The 18,869-nt window shown below is 41.3% G+C and overlaps 1 protein-coding gene across 5 annotated transcripts in view; it reads right to left on the minus strand.

The window, feature by feature from the left end:
- Positions 1-18,869, minus strand: part of SNX19 (sorting nexin 19) — a 31,667-nt gene that overhangs the window by 3,380 nt on the left and 9,418 nt on the right. For 2 of the 5 annotated variants that reach the window (XM_037505646.2, XM_037505648.2), the window contains exon 8: positions 16,889-17,018. In XM_037505646.2, the coding sequence (XP_037361543.1) occupies positions 16,889-17,018 (130 nt within the window). Of the gene's footprint in view, positions 1-4,696; positions 5,042-7,513; positions 7,580-7,606; positions 7,658-16,888; positions 17,019-18,869 lie in introns of those variants that run through there. The other 3 variants (XM_037505647.2, XM_037505645.2, XM_054693208.1) reach the window with 3 other exon arrangements.

An 18,869-nucleotide genomic window follows, 5' to 3' on the forward strand; every position in this document is an offset into this window, starting at 1 on the left:
GCCTGATAATTGTTCATATTACAGTGAAAATCTGTCCCTTTGTCTTATTTTCAAAAATAAGTCAATTCTGAGGGGGCAGATACACAAATCTGCAGTTCCTGCAGGGTGTTTCAAACTTACCTTTTACTTGTACCTGCATTTTCTAGAACCATATGACACTAGCTGAGAGTCAAGACTGTTGAGGTCTCCGTATGTATGTATGTATGTGCACATTTCAGGCATGTAATTCCATGTTTAATATACCATGGTTGAGACTAGCATGGCTATGACTAGAATGAAGCACCACTAATCTTCCCTGGATGACTATTTGGTTCAGCACCGTAGCTCATGCCATTGCTCCTATACCCGAGTTATTTGTCGCCTATCCAAGAACAGAGGGAACTGCCAAGGCAAACTTTATTTAACCTCCACTCTGCCAGACAGTCTGCATTCCACTCAAGTTAGGCATTCCAGCCTTGGGGGCTGCAATCCCCCAAGTCCAGTGCTCACAAATAATTCTAAGAATAGGAAGTCTGAAAGGTAGTGGCAGGACAAGAATGGCAGACATCAATGGAGATCAAGAGAGGCACAAATCCCACTTTGCCCAAAATATCACCACGATCGTATTTGTTATTATTAGGGATGCATCTCCTTTTTATAGGGCTTTTCATTCAGCGAGCCTAAGATGCCTGGTGAAAGGGATCCAGTAGCAAGAATTCCTGTTCTTGTTTATAGAACACGGTCATCAAAGGGAGGTGGATGTGATGACCTGATCAGGTTTTCTGCAGGGAATCAAGTGACCTACCTTCTCTTAACTCAAGTTCCTTTTTCACCTCAAGTCATGTGCTTGTGTGACTTCTGCTATGGTAAATGACATAAACTAGAGTCTCATCTAAGCAGTTTGAAGGAGAGAAGCAAAGACCTGAAAAATAAAAATCTTTAAATCTTCCAAGGAGCCAGAAGAATCCTAGATAAGAAACCTTTATCTAGAATTATGTCTACCAGTTTCTCATTCACATATGCCTAAGAGTCATTTGCTCTTATTTTTGTCCTCTGGGATCCGAAATGCCTATAATTCAACTCTTCAAAGGTACTTCAGCATCCATCCAACCCCTGCCAGACGAAGCATAATATCCAACAACAAATCTGGGTTCCTCTGTCATCTTCTGGGCATTTCTTATACTATGTGAGTTTGAATTCACATAGTGTTTTGAATTCATGTTAATTCACTGGGTGGACTGGGAGCTCGAGTGCATTATGGCAAGGCTGTTCTCTTTATTTTCTGCTCTGGCCACTCAGCATCTCATGCAGATAAGCTTGGTGCAAAACAAATCTTAGCATGTGGCAAAAAATGAATTTATAAAGCTATATAATCTGTAGGAATACAGTTAATCAAACTCTAAATGGGAATGTTGGGAAAAGGGATCGAGGTATGAATGAGTAAAAATAAGCCCTTCATGGTGACGATCAGTCAATAAGTCAAAATTGTAGGAACTAAGCAGAACTGACCAAGGGACTGCTTACTAAAGAGGACTCAAATGTCCAAGTAAAGTATCAACTGATGACAAAACAAAGGCACTATCAAGCACTGCAAACACTGAGGCACAGAATTAATCACCAGAAGGCCCTAGAAGAGTCAGAGCCAGGAAGTAAAAGGACTTGTGCAAACTGGCAGAAATAAAAGAAACTTCATGTCTAAAGAGATAAATATAATTTATGAAGTGGCTTTCACTTGCAAGGTGCTGCAGGGTTTCAGTTTACCTTCTTTTTCACAGCCTGAAGGTAAAATACACAAACTATACCCACTTGTACCATACAGATTTAAACACTCACTCTCTTCAGGATATTCCTTTTGCCCAGGTTCTTCCTATTCCTCCTCCTTTGCAAAAGAAGAGGTTTTCTCTAGACATTTGGGATCAGCCTGCTCTCACTTTCTAGCAGACTGTGGAGAAACTAAGGGCAGTAAGTTTGTTTTATTCATAGAGTTTCTGAGGTGTGATGTTCCAGACTGAATTTCCTAGTCTGGAAGCAAACAATGGATAAACCCTAAACCAAGAGAACCATCACCACTTTCTACCACCCAAATGGTCCTGCTCCTGTCACAACACAAAGCTATCTGGGAGGCCTAGACTCATCTCTTGGGTAGGACACTCTATAATCACACACTATGCCTTTAGTTTAATGCCCAGCTGCAGGATCTCATATAACTTGCCCTTCCTACTACAAAGGGCAGCCCCAACCCATAGCAAGGGAGAAAGCAGGGGTGGGGGTGGGGTGTCATCATCCAGTGATCTCTTTTCCATCCACAATTGTCTTTCCCTTTTATTCTATCACTCTTCTCTAGCGGGTGCCCCACCCATAACACCACTGCTTTATCTGAGTCCTGCCTGGGATTGTGAAACTGAGTTAGAACAGGGAAAGCAGAGAGATGACTCCTCCTGAGTTCCCTTCATCTACATGTTGTCTTTTTATTCTTAACCTAGGAGTGGGAAGGAGATCTCTGTCCCAATAGCTCTCCTGAGGAGATGGAATGGAATTTATGTGTCTGAAGTCCAATGTCTCACCGGAGCTTTTCCAGCATTCGTTCTGGAATCTGTTGGTAGTAATATTCAGTATTATGCTAATAGAAATCTAAGGTTTCAAGGTCGATGTACACACATAGCCATTTGGCTATTTACTACAAATTATTTTTAAGTAGTAATTTACTAAATACAAATGCTATTGTTTATGTAATCCAAGATACATGAGGTAAATATGCTAAAATAAATATGGCAAAGAACTATCTCAAATAGCATTGGTTTTATTTTCTACTACTATTTCTAGTTTTGATATTTGAAATCAGTGGTATCTTCTGTCATCCTCACTGTTTCTCAAAGAAAACATGAGAAAAAGCTAAGCCAGGTCTGTTCTGTCAGACTCTCTGAATGATTCAGAGCACATGGGAGCCTAGATGCAGGGGGCCCAGAAATAGCCAATAAAAGAGGAAAAAAGCAACAACAGGCAGACACCAAGACATTCAAGAGTTTCTCTGATGCAAGACAAGGGTGGAGGAAGAGGTGGAGATCAGGGCTCTCCGTTACACCAGGAGTGCATGTCCAGTCCATGTTCAAAGGAACCTGGTCTGAAATAGCTACAGATGGAGGAGTGAAGTAGTGGCTAAAAAGGAGACATTTTAATACTAGGGCTTAGGGTGGCACGCCAACACGAGCAGAAGGTCATTTCCCATCAAAACAAGAGAATCAAATCTCATGAGTAAAGGAGAGAAGCTTTAGGGACCTTGGCTAATCTAATTAGTGATATTCCCTTCTTTTCTAAGAGAGCAGCTATGGCTGAGTGAGGAAGGAACCTGAAAAGCAAAGCTTATTGGGTAGTATACAGGGAGCAGAAAAGTGAAATTATAACCTAGAAAATAGTCATAAGAGTAATTACAATATTCTAATAAAAAAATGTCTGGTGTGAGGGCCTCCCTTGGTGCAGCGGTTGAGTGCTGGGCTGTGAGGCTGCCCGCAGACTCTGCAGCGCCAGTTTGTTCGCCAGCTGCCAGCGAGGGTCCCACCAAAAAAAAAAAAAAAGTCTGGTGTGGGGCCTCCCTGATGGTGCAAGGGGTTGGGATGCAGCACTATGAAGCTGTCCACAGCCACTGCAGCATGAGTTCAATCCACGGCCAGGGAGGTCACGACCCACATGGTACAGCAGACCTCTCCTGTCTCGCCCACTGCTCCCCTCAGTAGTGTATTTCAGTCTGCCTGTTCTGCTTCCCACTCTGTCGCTGGTGAATCCTCTCACCCCCCACACTTCTGGCCTGTACCCCAGTCCTTGTATGTATAAATAAATAAATCTTAAAAAAAATGCTTGGTGTAATTTAAATGAACTATGACACTCATTCCTTGTAACCTATTTAGCCACTGGCTGTGCCTCTGTACACAAGCCTAACTTCATTTTAACACAGAAAATACAGTTCAAAGAGAAAAAGAGAAAAGGTAGATCAGGTTAAAGCTTCTGTCATTCTAAATCGATTTATAGTAGATTAGAAGTATTAACTTATTTTACTGCCTTTGAGCAGGGTTTTCTCACCTTGGCACTGCCGATGTTTCAGACTAACTCACTGCCCCGCGGGGCTGCCTGTCATCAGAGTGCGTAGCCACATCCCTACCCTCCTGCTACGGCCCCCATACTGCTTGTGATGAACAAAAATGTCTCCAGACACTGTCACATTTCCTCAGAAGGACACAATTTTCCCAGTTGAGAAGGAACTCAGATTTAAGGGGTTTTGGATACAAACATGCTACTTTTGTAGTCATGCTAAGACTGGTGTTCACAGCATAGTATTTCTGAAATTATGGGCTGAACAGCATGATAGGCCATGTAATGAGTTTTTGGTCTGTGACATTAATGACACCTAAATAGATTAGGTAGAAAACATGAAAGGGCATCTCATGTTCTGAAACACTTATTTTGCACTTGCATGTGTACATGGCTGTGTCAGACATGTATTTGTGTGCATATTTGTTCATAGTGAGTAAAGAAGTGAAATGTATTTTGTGCTGGCAGCTGAATATAAAAAAGTATGAAAACCAGTGATATAGTATAAGGAATTAGGAGTTCAAAAAGAAAGGAGGAAAAGCCTAAAGCTATATTTTTAGCCTCATATAAATACTCCCTACCTCCACCCACCCTCAAACCACCTTATAAAATGTTAACAGTGGCATAAACCATGAACATTGTGTTCTGGATGCACAGTCCTAGCAGGTTACTATGGGTTTTGCTCATTAAATTAGTAGCTCCAATGTATAGGGTGGAAAGGAGAGTGGTGTGGAGCCAAAGAGGTTTCAATTTCACACCTGATAAAAGTAACACTTCTCTTGCCTCTGATTTCTTTCCCAGGCCTCTGCCTTCCTGCCATGCCCCTTTCTTGTGTTTATAGAGAGTTCTTCCCTGTCAGCTCTCAGCTCTGGGCTTCTGAGTCCTGTGACTGGCCAGATCCAGGTTACTTAGCTGTGTCTGAGAAAGTTCAGCACTGCTGCCCTCTGACTGCATATTTAGGTCCCCATCCTTTCCTGCCCTGTTGGGAGAACAATGAGGAAAAAATGAACTTGAAGTGCAAGAAACTCCTGCTACTTTCTCCCAGTGACTATTGTGAAATCTAATGGCTCATGAAGTCTACACAATTTCTTCTTTGATTTTTTGCTTTCATGTTTTAAACCATGAAACCACATCTTTAAAACATGTGCTTCAAGTAAAGACTAAAAATACTGCCTAAACCCACATTTAAGAATCTGAATTCCACACTCTCATGCTCTTATATCTAGCCACAGTTTTTGTTTTTGATTAATAGTGCCAAATTATATAAAATTAATATGTATTAAGAACTAAAATAATTTTAAGGGGGATGTTAAGGAAATCACCTGCTGACCCTCAGAGGTACTCTATTCCAGTCTTCCAATTCACACAGGAAAATACTGAGAACCCAGAAGGAGGAATTCATAGCTGGAGGCTTAGAAGGGAAATACAACTTTAGAGTTGCAAGGAAATTGAGATTATCTTTCTATAAGCTCCTCCCAAAGTGGAAACCCCTGTGTAATATCAAGGCATAGCCAAGGTTCTAGCCTGTGAACCCAGAAAGGGGGGCTTCTGTCTTAGCTCCACCACCCACTAGGAATGTCAACTTGGGGAATCTGCTTAATTCCTGAAAAGGATAATTTCAATCATTAGAATTGCTTCTTAATTATTGGCAACCAAAATCTGCTTGGTTATTCTAGTTAATGGTTCTAGTTAATGGTGAATTCTAGTTAATGGTTCTATCTCTACCCTTTAGAGCTAATAGGAAATACTAAAGTTATTAGGCCAAATTGCTATTCCAGTAGATAATAATTTACATGTTTAAATGCAGCCATTATTTCTCCAAGTCTCTTCTACAAGCTAGACATCTTTGATTTCACCAGCCTCAAAGGTGCGTAACTAAACTCAACCAAAGACACTTAATAAATATCTGATGAATGAAGGAGAGAAATGAACCATTCCTCATCCTGGTTCCATCTTCTGGAGTGTGCTTTTTTGTTATTCTCTCTTAAAATGGAATGTCCAGACCCAAACACAACCTCCAGATGTGCCCTGGCCAGTAAGGAATGCAGAAGATTAATGCCTTTCCTGATCTAGATGCTATACTTCTATTAATATAGTCCAAGACTGTTAGCTTTTTGGGCACACACTTCAAAGCACTGACTCACAATGAGTTTACAGTCAATTAGAACTCTAAATCCACATGTGTACATTTACAAAAATCACATGCCCCCCTGCTAAGCCTGGTCTTGACCATCTGTACTTGTACATTATTTTAAAAAACTTAAACTTTGACTTATAATACCTATTTCTATTAAATTTTGTTAGTGGTTTCCCACCAAACAGGAGACAAACTCAACTTTCTATGAGTGGGTCAAGGGCTCTGCATAAGTTGTCACCTAATTAACTCTGGCCACCATTCCTGCACATCATATATTCCTAATCACACCTGACTTCTTTGAGTACCACAAATATGCCACATTGTTTTACTGTTCTGCTTCAATGCTCTGTTCTCCAATGTGTACTGTCCATTTCCTCTCATGCCTTAAGTCCTATCTCAGAGGTTATTTTCTCCTCCCTGGATGCCTCATAACTGGTTAGTATGAATCACATGTAAAGTTCTTTTTAAAATCCTAATTTTATAAAATCCTTATTTATAGGACAGCACTACCAACTGGATATTAGACTTCCTTGAGTAGGAATTTGGGGTCTTTGTGTTTTGGTCACTTATTGCTATCTGACAGAATGGTGTCTGACAGAGTAGGTAACCAATAAACAGTAGTTACTAAGTGAATTAATGCTGCTCATAAAACACAGTTAACAGCTCAAGCTTTGCAGAAGGCAAACTTACCAATATTTAAGCAGCAAAAGAACAGTAAGCTCTTAATTATTTATGCTTATGGCAGCGGACATAATATATTAAATAGTAGGCAACCTAGAAACCTGCTGTATTTGACATTTTATAGGCATATAAAATATCTGGCAGATTTAGTTTTTTAATAATCTTTTGTTTACACTAATATTAAAATTAAATTGTGCCAACACCCCAGCTGCAGTGTGGATGCCTCACGAAGTGTACTGGGCGGTAAGTCAATTAAGAATTCACTGTGGGGCCTCCCCGGTGGCGCAGCGGTTGAGCGCTGGGTTGCGAAGCTGCCCGCGGCCTCTGCGGCGCCGGTTCGATCCCCGGCTGCTCCCCGGCCACCGGCGGAGAATCCCACATGGCGCGCAGACCTCTCCTGCCGCCCGCTGCTCCCCTCAGCAGTGTACTTCGGTCCTTCTGCCTGCTCTGCTCCCCGCTCTGGCTCTGGTGAATTCTCTCACCCTCCCGCGCTTCTGACTGTACCCAGTGCATGTATAAACAAAACAAACAAACAAAATAAATAAATAAATAAACATGCCTCTATAAAAAAAAAAAAAAAAAAAAGATTTAAAAAAAAAAAAAAAAAAAGAATTCACTGTGAATTGTTCACACCTGGTTAGAGGTGGAGGGCAGCAGAGTGGGTGAGCCATGTCTGGTATCCGGCATGTTCTGTCAATCCTAGAGAAGAGAGACAGCTGCCAGCAGACTACATTTTTGTCAGTTTTCCTGGCAAACAGGATCAGAGGCTAGAAGAGACTGAAGGTCAAACAAAAGCAAAGGGGTTATGAGGCCTCTGAGTCACATTTGTGTTTTCAAACATGCCCCTGATGGATAGAGCGACATCAAATTGATGCCAACCCATTACTTGAAACTAGTAAGAAGAAAAGAAGGCAGCGGGGTGTCTGTAAAACATGACTAAAATAACAGACTACCTTACTAACAAAGACAGGATGAGAGGGAAACACTTGAGGGCTCTGTGTGCATGGAATGAGGCTACAACAAAGGGAGTGCTCTGGAAGTTTGTCCTAGATTTGAGAAATGTGACACCCTTAGGATTCCAGCTTGAAAGCTTATGATGCAAATCTAGAGCATCTCAGAAGACCTTCATATTAACTTTTCTCAGCCCCATACCATGTTGCTATCATTGCAGCGCAATCCAACTCTGAAAAATGAGGACTGATAGAATTTAGATATAGGCAAAATCAAAGTCATGCTCTTTGGGTATCTGCCTGCTATTTGCTTGATCCAAGTAAAAGTAAGATATCTTTTTTTTTTTAATTTAAATTTTTATTTTTATATTCCCCATATAATTACAACCCCCTTATTTTTACCCCAAGCCCTCCTTTCCCCACTCCCCACCCCCCATAGAGTGTCTCTTGTTCATAGTTATTTGTTGATTTTGATATTTTCTTTCTTATAGTTACTCTTTTTCCTGGTCCCTTATTTAAGTTTTCTAGATTCCTGTTATGAGTGAGACCATCTGGTATTTCAAGATATCTTTCTTACAACCAGCAGCTCCCTCAGTCTACTGAGCAAGTTCTGCACTTCATGCCTCAGTTTCTCTTTTGTAAGCCTCACTCTCCTGACAGACTCAGGGAAATAAGTATTAAAAGAGGAAACCATTTTTATATAGAATGTTTAAGAACTAGATTGGGGAAGGGCCCATGGGGCTATGGGTAATTTGAAGGTAACATTTAAGAATCCTTCTTAAAGCTAGACCGCTATAAAAACTAACCAATGAAACTTTCACTGTAGAGACTGAATGATCCATAATGTCTCTCTTTCCCTGATCGTGTGACCTGGGAAGGAAGGCAAGACACAAAGAGGGCAGAAGGTAGGGATAGAGGGTCTGTTTAGACAACCAGAACCCCTGCAGTTTAAGGTGAAGTTATCTCACAGGGAGATCTCCTGGCTCCGCTCTGGGCCAAAACTGCCTCTGTAGGAGGGAGAACTCGAGGAGGGAGAGGTACTAAGAATGAGCTCTACTTAGATGTGGCAGTCTCTCTATCGCCTACAAATATTAGCGATCACAGCTTTAAAAGAATGCTCAGTCATGATTTGGAAGAGAATCAGAGATGGTATACAAATAAGCAAACATGTTAGGGTTCCAAGCTATGTTGTGAAAATGGATAGAGGAAGTTGGAAAAGACAAGATGAATCAAACAAGGGATAATTATGTACATGTTGAAGTTAAGCAGGAAAGACACTGGGAAGAGCATGAGAAAGAAAGAAAAGTGACTATAACTGACAAAGTCACCTTAGGGTAGAAGACCTGGTGGAAGGTAATTGTTTTCAGTCTCCTGTTTAAGGCTGAATTTAAAACCCTTTCCAAACAGAAGGCTGCCTATCCTGATACCAAGGATACAGGACAGTGCAGTGACAACTCCAGATCTCTATATAGAGGGACTCTGGGGGCACCACCCATGGTTAGAAAACAAGGGGGAGAGAGGAGGTGGTTGAGGGACTTATCTTGAAGCTCCATTTACATAGTGAGCATATTGTGTTCACAAAGGTTATAGATTTATTAGGGGAGAGCTAAATTCCCCCAAGAAAACCTTGGGTGCTATAATTACATCAGTGCCAGACAAAAGTATTTTTCTCACCAATTCACCCCAACTCCTGCCCTGCTCCAGTTCCCTGTTCCAATAGGGCTATCCTACATGCACTTGGTGATACCTATGTCTAAAAACAGGTAAAATCAAAACTGAGGGCATTAAAATGTTGCCACATCTCCAAGCTAATATGAGCCAATGATCTCACATCCAGGGGTAAAAGCAATAGGAATGCCCTTGATATATAATACATTGATAAGATTCCCAGTATCAGTACAAATCTAGCATTGACAACCTCTATGTTACTAAAATGTTTATCTAGAACTTTGGTATGTAAAAAGGCCTTGAGTACTGAACCAACTAGCCTATAGTCTGACAAAATTTTTCAACTTTAGCTCTCCATCTGGTTTCATTACTGTGGGCCCTCTTGTTCATGCCGGCTTCCTGAATCAAAACTGTTTTCAACGAATCATCTCCAGCACTGAATCTTCAAGGAGCAATACACACAGCTCAGAGAAACAAGTGTACCCTGAAGATGAATCAGAACAGAAAAGAGTGAAAGACGAAAGAAACCAGGCTTGTCTAAAAGTCTGTAACACTAAGACAAGGAAAGTTTAGCAGCCTCTGAATCACCAGCAGCAAGCAAGGCAGCAAATGGTTTTGATTACAATCACCAAGATAAAGTCTTCTGACAAGGAAGGTGAATGGGTATTGTCTAACCTGCAGCGCCACCTGGTGCCCAGAGGGAAAACTCCTGTCCTAACTTTCCCACATGGTGATAGCCTGGTTGGGCTTTCCATAATTTAACACAACAAAAGGATCTTTCCCTTCTATGTATACACACACATTCCAAAAGGGGCTAGGTGAAAATATTAAAAAATGTTTAAAGATTCCTTTTTATATGAAAGTAAAAATTAAAGCCTCTCTTGTCCACTTTAAAAATGTTTCAGCAGGTGGGAGTGCAAACCGGTCCAACCACTATGGAAAGCTGTGTGGCGATTCCTCAACCTACTAAAGATAGAGCTTCCATATGATCCAGCAATTCCACTCCTAGGTATTTACCCAAAGGACACAGAAACATTAATTCCAAAGAGCATCTGCACCCCTATGTTTATAGCAGCACTATTTACAACAGCTAAGCTATGGAAACAACACAAATGCTTAAAAATAGATGACTGGATCAAGAAGATGTGGTACATATACACAATGGAATATTACTCAGCAATCAAAAAAGATAAACACATGCAATTTGCAGCAACATGGATGGAGCTGGAAGGGATTATGCTCAGCAAAATAAGCCAGAAAGAAAAAGAAAAATACCGGATGGTCTCACTCAGCAGGAATCTAGAAAACCTAAATAAGGGACCAGGAAAAAGAATATCTATAAGAAAGAAAAAAATCAAAGTCAACAAACAACTATGAACCAGAGACACACTATGGGGGGTGGGGAAGGAGGGATTGGGGTCAAAATAAGGGAGCTGCAATTATATGGGGAATTAAAAAAAAAAATGTTTCAATGCCTGGACAATTCTTTACCCTGAATCAGTCTAAATTATACCTATCTTAAAAAGTCTGGTTTTAAATACTTTCTTCTATAAAGTCTACCTAACATTCGCCCTGCTCAAGAATCTTTTATTTTTTTAACTGTGTTTATGGCCTATACCACATCATTTAATCTCACATTTTTCAGTATTTCTACTCAATTCTTATAATCTCTCCTCTTAAGCAGAAACAGTACTATTTTCTACTAAAAATAGAAACAGTACTACACTCACTAGCACACAGAACGTGCTTAAGTACAAACAGGCATCAAATCTCACACAGACTTTTAAAAAATTATTTGTAATGCAGTTATGGTAACATAAACTAAAGTTAGTTTGCCAGAAAGCAAAGCAAGAGGGTTGGGAGTACCTGGGTCAAGGCTAGTTCCCTGGTTCCAAAGAAATTCTGTTTTGCTCTAATATGAGTGGGGAGCTTGTGAATAAGCACAGCCCTGTGGCTGAACCATGTTTTGGTCAGTGATGGACTGCACAGAGGATGGTGGCCCCAACAGGCTGTCCCATACAGTCAGGGTGTGCAGTAGATTACACCATCCAGATTTGTGTAACTGCGCCCCATGACATTCACTCAATAACTGAATTACATGATAACGCATTGCTCAGAATGTGGCCCTCCATTAAGTGATACTTGACCTCGAGTGAATCGGTAGAATGGTGGGTGGGTAGACAGTATAAAGGAGGAGGTTCTATTTCAACGATGTAGAGTATTTGCTATTAAAAAGATCACTAAGCAAGCTCGCTATAAAGACCTTTCAAAGAGGTCTATCAGACATGTTATCTACCTGACATCAAATAGATGTGTTTCTTCTCTAGCAAATAAGAGTCCCCAAGGAAATGGAACATGTAAAGGTGTAAAGGTGCAGCTTGTAAAGGTGGATCAGAATGCACATTTATTGAGTGCTACCATGTGTCAGGCATGCATTAAGAGGTTTTCATTTATTATCTCTTATTCTCCACTCAACCTCACGAGCTAGGCATTATTAACTCCCATTTGGAGAATAACTGAGGCATAGAGAGGGTAAGTGACTTGTCACACAGAAAGCCTGAAACAGGATTTGAATTTGATCTAACTTCAAGGTCCATATTCTTACTTCCCCATGTGCAAGGAAAAAGGCTGAAAAAGTGTGTCCAGGGAGGGCAAGCTTGCTGCATGGGGGCTCACCATGGAAGGCCCATGCTTACAGAGGACACTGCAGGAGAGTGCCACTAGACAGGGGGACTGCCTGAAGAGTCCAAAGGAAAAGCCTCATTGCTCTGGTCTAACATGGCTCTGGAAATTGGTGTGTGTCCAATTAAAGGGCAGTGTGGGAAGAATGTAAGATTCAGTTTACATTTATGTCTCTGGTCCCCTAGAATTGCTGGGGACCCCGTGAAATTCTCAGTGGAAAGCAGAGGGACTGGCTGAATTGCAATGGCAGGTGATAGTCCTTCATTATTCAAGGACAAATTCTCAGCTCATGATAGGAAAAGCATGACGTCTTTATCCTAAGATGGGTGTATAATAAATGACACCTAAGGAATATAACAGGGAAGCCTCCATATAATAGGAGAGACTGTCAGGGCCAATCCTGGCCTGGCTTACTAAAGTCAAGAGCTTCCCCTTGTCAAGGAGAAAGAGGCATTCTTTACCTCCAAGGAAGTGCAATACAACCTGAACAAAGCCACTGCCACAAAAATTAATTTTAGCACCTCTACAGTCAATAATTAAGAGGGCTAGCAAATAACCAGACAGGAAAAATCAAAGACCTAGTTTGGGACAATTTTGTATGTGGTGATCTTATCAGCATGTATTTTTTGTACAGATGCTGGGTAGAGAAAGAAGTCAGGTGTAAGATACCATAAGACACCAGAGCAGAACTGAAAGTATAAGGGGCCAAAAAAAACCCTGTCATGTATGTTTTCTGAAAAACAATCGTAATTGAAAATTTTCTAATTGGGAACACAATGTAGAATAGAAATACCTAAGGAAGATGATACAATCTCTGATCCAAGAGTGCTTTAAGAATAAAATCAGGGCCTCCCCGGTGGCGCAGCGGTTGAGCGCTGGGTTGCGAAGCTGCCGGCGACCTCTGCGGCGCCGGTTCGATCCCCGGCTGCTCCCCGGCCACCAGAGGAGGGTCCCACATGGCGCGCAGACCTCTCCTGCCGCCCGCTGCTCCCCTCAGCAGTGTACTTTGGTTCTTCTGCCTGCTCTGCTCCCTGCTCTGGCTCTGGTGAATTCTCTCACCCTCCCGCGCTTCTGACTGTACCCAGTGCATGTATAAACAAAGAAACAAACAAATAAATAAAAAAAAAAAAAAAAAAAAAGAATAAAATCAGATAGAAATGAGTTTATATGCTACTGTCATATGCAGGTAGCCCTGGGGCCAATCAGATAGAAAGGAAGAGGCATTACATGGGGCTAAGCATAGGACTTCCAAATGAAGTGAATTCTAGTGGCCACTGCTTTGGAGAAAGTCTGCACAGTGGGGAGGCAGTGTGGAGTAGTAGAAAGTGCATGAACTCTGAGGTCAGGATGACAAAAGTAGAATCAGGGGTATGACATTTATACTTAAATAATTTGGGAAGATTATTTAATCTGAATACCATGTTCCTCACTTGTAAAATGTGGAAACGTATGCTTGTCTCAGAGAATTGCTTTGTTTATTAGCATATAAAGTACACAGCTGCTAATCTGGCATAGTCAGTAGAGAAAACATCTAAAGTTTGGGTGCGACCTATGCAGTGGAGACAAAAGAACTCATGGTCATCCATTCACAACTGTCATTATGGAGGGTGAGCATTCCCACCTTACAGCACACTCTCTGCAGTGGTCCCAAACTTTGTCCTCAAGCTTCGCAACCTTTCCTGAAAGATGGTCTGTAGAGACCTCTTTTCTAGGAAAATGATTCCATAACCTGGTGTAAGGTCTAAAGCTAGACATTTGATTTTCTGCTGGGTCCACCAACGGTTGGGCTCCTTAAACCTGACATATTTTCTCCTTTCTCGATACACCTCCTCACCTCACATACTCTCCACTGTCCACAGATCACAGAACTTCCCCCTTTTTTTTCCTTATTCTTTTTACCACACTATTCCCATTTGTCCTTCCCCCACCACCCAACTAAGACATCCTTACACAGATGCCAGGAATGTGTCTGCTACTCTTTTGACATGGAGTCTGATGCCATCTTTTGGGTCACGGGGAGGGCAGAGCCACAGGATGAGGTATTCATGTACTCTACTGCTAGCCTGGCTCATATTTTTATCATTGCTCTGGGCATCCAGGCAGGGAACTGGTCCAGCTTCTTCTCATTTCTCCACTCTAGATCAGGACTCCATAATAACATCATCCCTTACCTTGGCTGGCTCTTCCTGCCTCAAACCTTCTATCATCAGTGGAACACAGGAGCTGTCTCCTCTTTCCCTCCAACCAGACTATCCTTAACTTGATTCTGATGCATCCAGGGATGTTGTAAAGTTTCTTCTGTATTCGGACATAAGCAGTTTGCACAAGCTGGTTTCAGTCCTTGGCTTATACTGCTACCCCACCCCTTCTTCCCCCTTCTATGTGTCTAATTCCAAACAAGGAATGCTCCTTACATAATTGGATGTTCCCAGCACAGAGGCTGACATATGCGGTCAGGTGCCATGCGTGCAAGACTCCCCTTTGACTTAACAATGCCTTTTTTGGGCATCTAACTGCTCTTCAGCTGCTCTCCCACATTCTCTCTACACCATCAACAATCAAGGGAGATTTATAAAGCCTGGCTGAGATCAGAACCTTCCCAACCTTGGCTTAGCAGGAGGGGTTATGAGGTTGAATTTACTCTCTTCTTTTTTTTTCTTGCAGGCCAGAGAGAGAGAGAGACAAAGAGCAGGAGAGCACAGGCTTATGATTCGGCAGAGGTCCCCAGTCTCTAGGACAGCTATGTATATAGTCTTGTAAGGGAGTAGAGAGAGTAAAAAAATCTGGAAGTGGAAGAAATTAAACTTATTTTCTTGGAAATAATAATCCTGGAGGTTGGAAAATGATGACATTTTGAGGAGGTGCATCTAAATCTAGATCGTTATAGCATCCCTGATAAGCAAATGCAGCGTGTTCAAGTTAACTAGATTAAGTGGCAGTAGCTACCCAAGGCATCGATACCAACTAACCTTCTCTTTAAAGTGCAGGACTTAAAGAGAAGCCAAGTACTCTGAACAAGGATACAGCTCAGATAATTGTGGTTTCAGAGAGAAAGAACAAATATGCTGTTTCCTGGGCAATGGTCATGGGGACAATCTTGGAGAGGTGAACACGGAGTTGGACTGCCTCTTGTGAGGGCAGTGGTGGTAGTGGAGGGGGAGGTGATGCAGCACTGGAGAGAGATCAAATTCCAAATTTGCTTTGGTAAGCAAATAAAGCCAAAGAATGTAGCACTGCATGAACCTCTTTTTTAAAAATAAAACATGCAGGCTCTCCAGGGACAGTACCACAGGCTAACAGTGCCCTCTGTACTACACATGAGTGTGGTACATGGAGATGCTGCTTGGATTTACAGGCTCTGGGGAATGTATACTTCTCTGGGTTGGCTTTTATCTCTCCAAATCATGGGCGAAAGGTCTGATCCTGAGAGCTAGAGAGTTACTGCAGCTAAAGAGCACACAAATTTGGCTTCAAATTCTACCTGTGGTACTTAGTAGCTGTAATCTTGATTAAATAACCATACTTCTATGTATACTTTAGTTTCCTTATTTTTGAAATAGGGATCATAATACCTTTTTCACGGGGCTTCTGAGGAACGTACATGATACAATGTGCTTTAGTCCACAGCACAATGTCTGAATAAAGGGACGCCCAAATGTTTGCTTAATAGAAAATATCCTGAAACTGATGAGATTCATGCCTACACTCTGAGTCCTGAATGATATCCTTTCTGTGTATATTACTCACATGGGTGAAGACGTTATTAGATCCTTGGTGACACCAGAGGGGGAATGCGATTCTTTCTCCAGATATCCAAGGCTTCTTGACTTCTATTTTAAAAAAGCTTATTATGCCTCCCTGTCCTATGTAACTATGTGTGGAAGGCCATTTAACTGCTGTCATCGATGAATTTTCTATTACATGGTAGATACATAATTATTTTTTTTTTTTAAAGATATTAGTTTTGAAGTGACTTGTTAGCTACTAAGTGTGTCTGTCTGGTTCAGAGACAGTGTCTCTGGTCCTCTTCAGTATAGTGAAACTTGTATCAGTTTCATGGTTAGTAATTCAACAGTTAAAATCTCCACCTATATACAAATCTTTCAGAAGAGTCCAGCAGTGCTAAGATCACAAGGCCTAACAATAATATCGAAGTATCCTTGGATATAATGTCCATATTAAATCAAAGTATCCTTCTATTCCATATAATCCTGAGCGTCAGCAAGTACCTTTTTAGTTGTGAATACTTTCAACTCTTTCAGAGAAAACAATCTTTATTTTGAGAACACATGCATTCTCTTGTCTTTTTCACTACTGTCATAGTGACCATATATTGTCAGTTAAGAGAAATGTGCACTGTGACAAGGTGGAAGGTACAAAGGTTGGGGATATAACTGGATAGCGAATTGACCCTGGTTTTAGGAAGAGCTCAGCTACAGTGTTTTAAGATCACAGGCAGTGTCTATAATTCAGGGCTCTGCTAGAAATCTTAAAGAAGTAGACCCACTCAAACTTTAGACAGCAGGTGAGTAATAAAAACTATGTGATAGATTCCAATTAGTCCTTATCCTCATATTCTGGTAACAGAGATTCTATTTTCCCCTCTGGCCACAGATTCCCTGGACTCTACACTTTCTATTGGAAAATTCAGCATTACATTCCTGTCCAATCTGAGACTCTAATATGAAGGAGAGTTCTGTTGTCTTACCTCTGAATTAGGGTACCAAAGATAAGATGAAGAACTTTCTGCATATTTTCTGTACAAAGCCATCTCCACTGTTCCATTAGCAGCAAGAGGAGTAAATCCAGGACTGTGTCGGCTAACTCTGTCTCTGTACCTAGGGAATGAAGTGGCATCAAAAGAAACTGAGAAGACCGATACTCAAGGAACAGATTTCAATGGCACTGGGTCTTCTCCACCTTTATATCACTTTATAGTTTTTTAACTCTTCTGTACTCAAATCAAAAGATATTTCACATTTAAAAATTTCAGTTATAGACTGTATTTCTTTATAATTCTTTTATGTTCCTTAGTCACTTAGTAAATCTTTTCATCTTTAAAAAAGATCTTGTATATAATTATCTTGCATATAACAACCTAGATTCTGTTTCTTTTATATTTCCTCTGGGTGCTGAAACAAAATTCAAGTAAGTCGTTACAGCTGGTGACTTTCTGGAACTGTCAAGGCCCAGTCTCTTTTGCTCTTAATTCTACTCCATGCTTATATTCCACTTGCCTCCACATAATAACACAGAAATGTTGTGGGCAGCAGACTTAGGCAAGTTATAGGCTGAAAAAATGTACTCTGTCATGCTCAATTCTATTATAGTAGTCCCCTTGCTTACTTGGTGTTCTGCTGTGTGGTTTATTACCTGGGGTCAACCATGGTATGAAAATATTACAGAAACCATATTCAAATAACTTTTATTATTACAGTATATTGTTAGAATTGTTCCATTTTATTATTTATTTATTTCTATAAAAGTTTTATTAATTTATATATGCAAGAGCTGGGGTACAGGCCAGAGATGCGGGGTTGAGAGGATTCACCAGAGACAGAGTGGGGAACAGAATGGGCAGACTGACTGAAAAACATTGCTGAGGGGAGCAGCGGGTGAGACAGGAGAGGTCTGCTGCACCATATGGGTTGCTTCCTGGCCAGCCGGGGATCGAACTCGTGCCACAGAGGCTGCGGATTGTTTCATAGTGCAGTGCTTAACCCCTTGCGCCACCAGGGAGGCCCTTATCGTTTATTTTTGCTAGTCTCTACCTGCGCCTCTACCTGTGTCTAATTTACAAATTAACTTTATCATAGGTATGTATGCACTGGAAAAAGCAGTATTATAGAGTTTGGTGCCACTTGTGATTTCAGGCAACTACTGGTGGGCTTGGAATGCATCCACCTCAGATAAAGCAGGACTACTGTATTTTGCCAGGTTTAGCATTTACCTAGAGCTGCTAGATAAATGGTGTTGTCACAGCAATGAAAAATAAGAAAGTACTAAGTCCCCTTGAAGAAAATGGTTAATTTTCTATTGATTAGAATTAGAAGAAGGGCTCAGCTATAAACTATCCTTTCAGAGATATAATGTTCAAATTTATAGGCTTGATTTTTAGATACAATTACATTGTTTCCTCGTTCCATCTAACTTGTAATTCCTTATACTTCTGATGCATTCACTGTCTTCATGCTTCCCTTACTTAACCAGTGTGATACCTGTGAAGAGATGGGGCTGTGAATTCCATTTTTCACATATTTAAATTAAGGTCCATGTGAGAAACAACAGTGAAATCATACTTCACCCCCCTTCTGACATCAAGCTATTTTGATCCTTTATTTTTAATCAGTGGGGTCTTTTCTTAGTAGAATTAAAAAAAAATCCTTTCTTCCTATAAAAACTTTATCTTTGGGCCTCCCTGGTGGTGCAGGGGGTTGAGCACAGTGCTGTGAGGCAGTCCGCGGCCTGGCCTTTGCGGTGTGAGTTCGATCCCCAGCCGGCCAGGGAGCAACCCACATGGTGCGGCAGACCTCTCCTGTCTCACCCGCTGCTCCCCTCAGCAGTGTATTTCGGTACATCTGCCTGTTATGCTCCCCACACTCTCTGGGGAATCGTCTCACCTCCGCTCCCTGCCGACCGCGACGCTGGCCTGTACCCACTTCTTAAAAACAAAACAAAACTTTAAAATA

This window comes from Talpa occidentalis, unplaced genomic scaffold (genome assembly GCF_014898055.3).
Source record: "Talpa occidentalis isolate TD23 unplaced genomic scaffold, MPIMG_talOcc4v2.1 talOcc4.12, whole genome shotgun sequence".
Taxonomy (NCBI): Eukaryota; Metazoa; Chordata; class Mammalia; order Eulipotyphla; family Talpidae; genus Talpa; species Talpa occidentalis.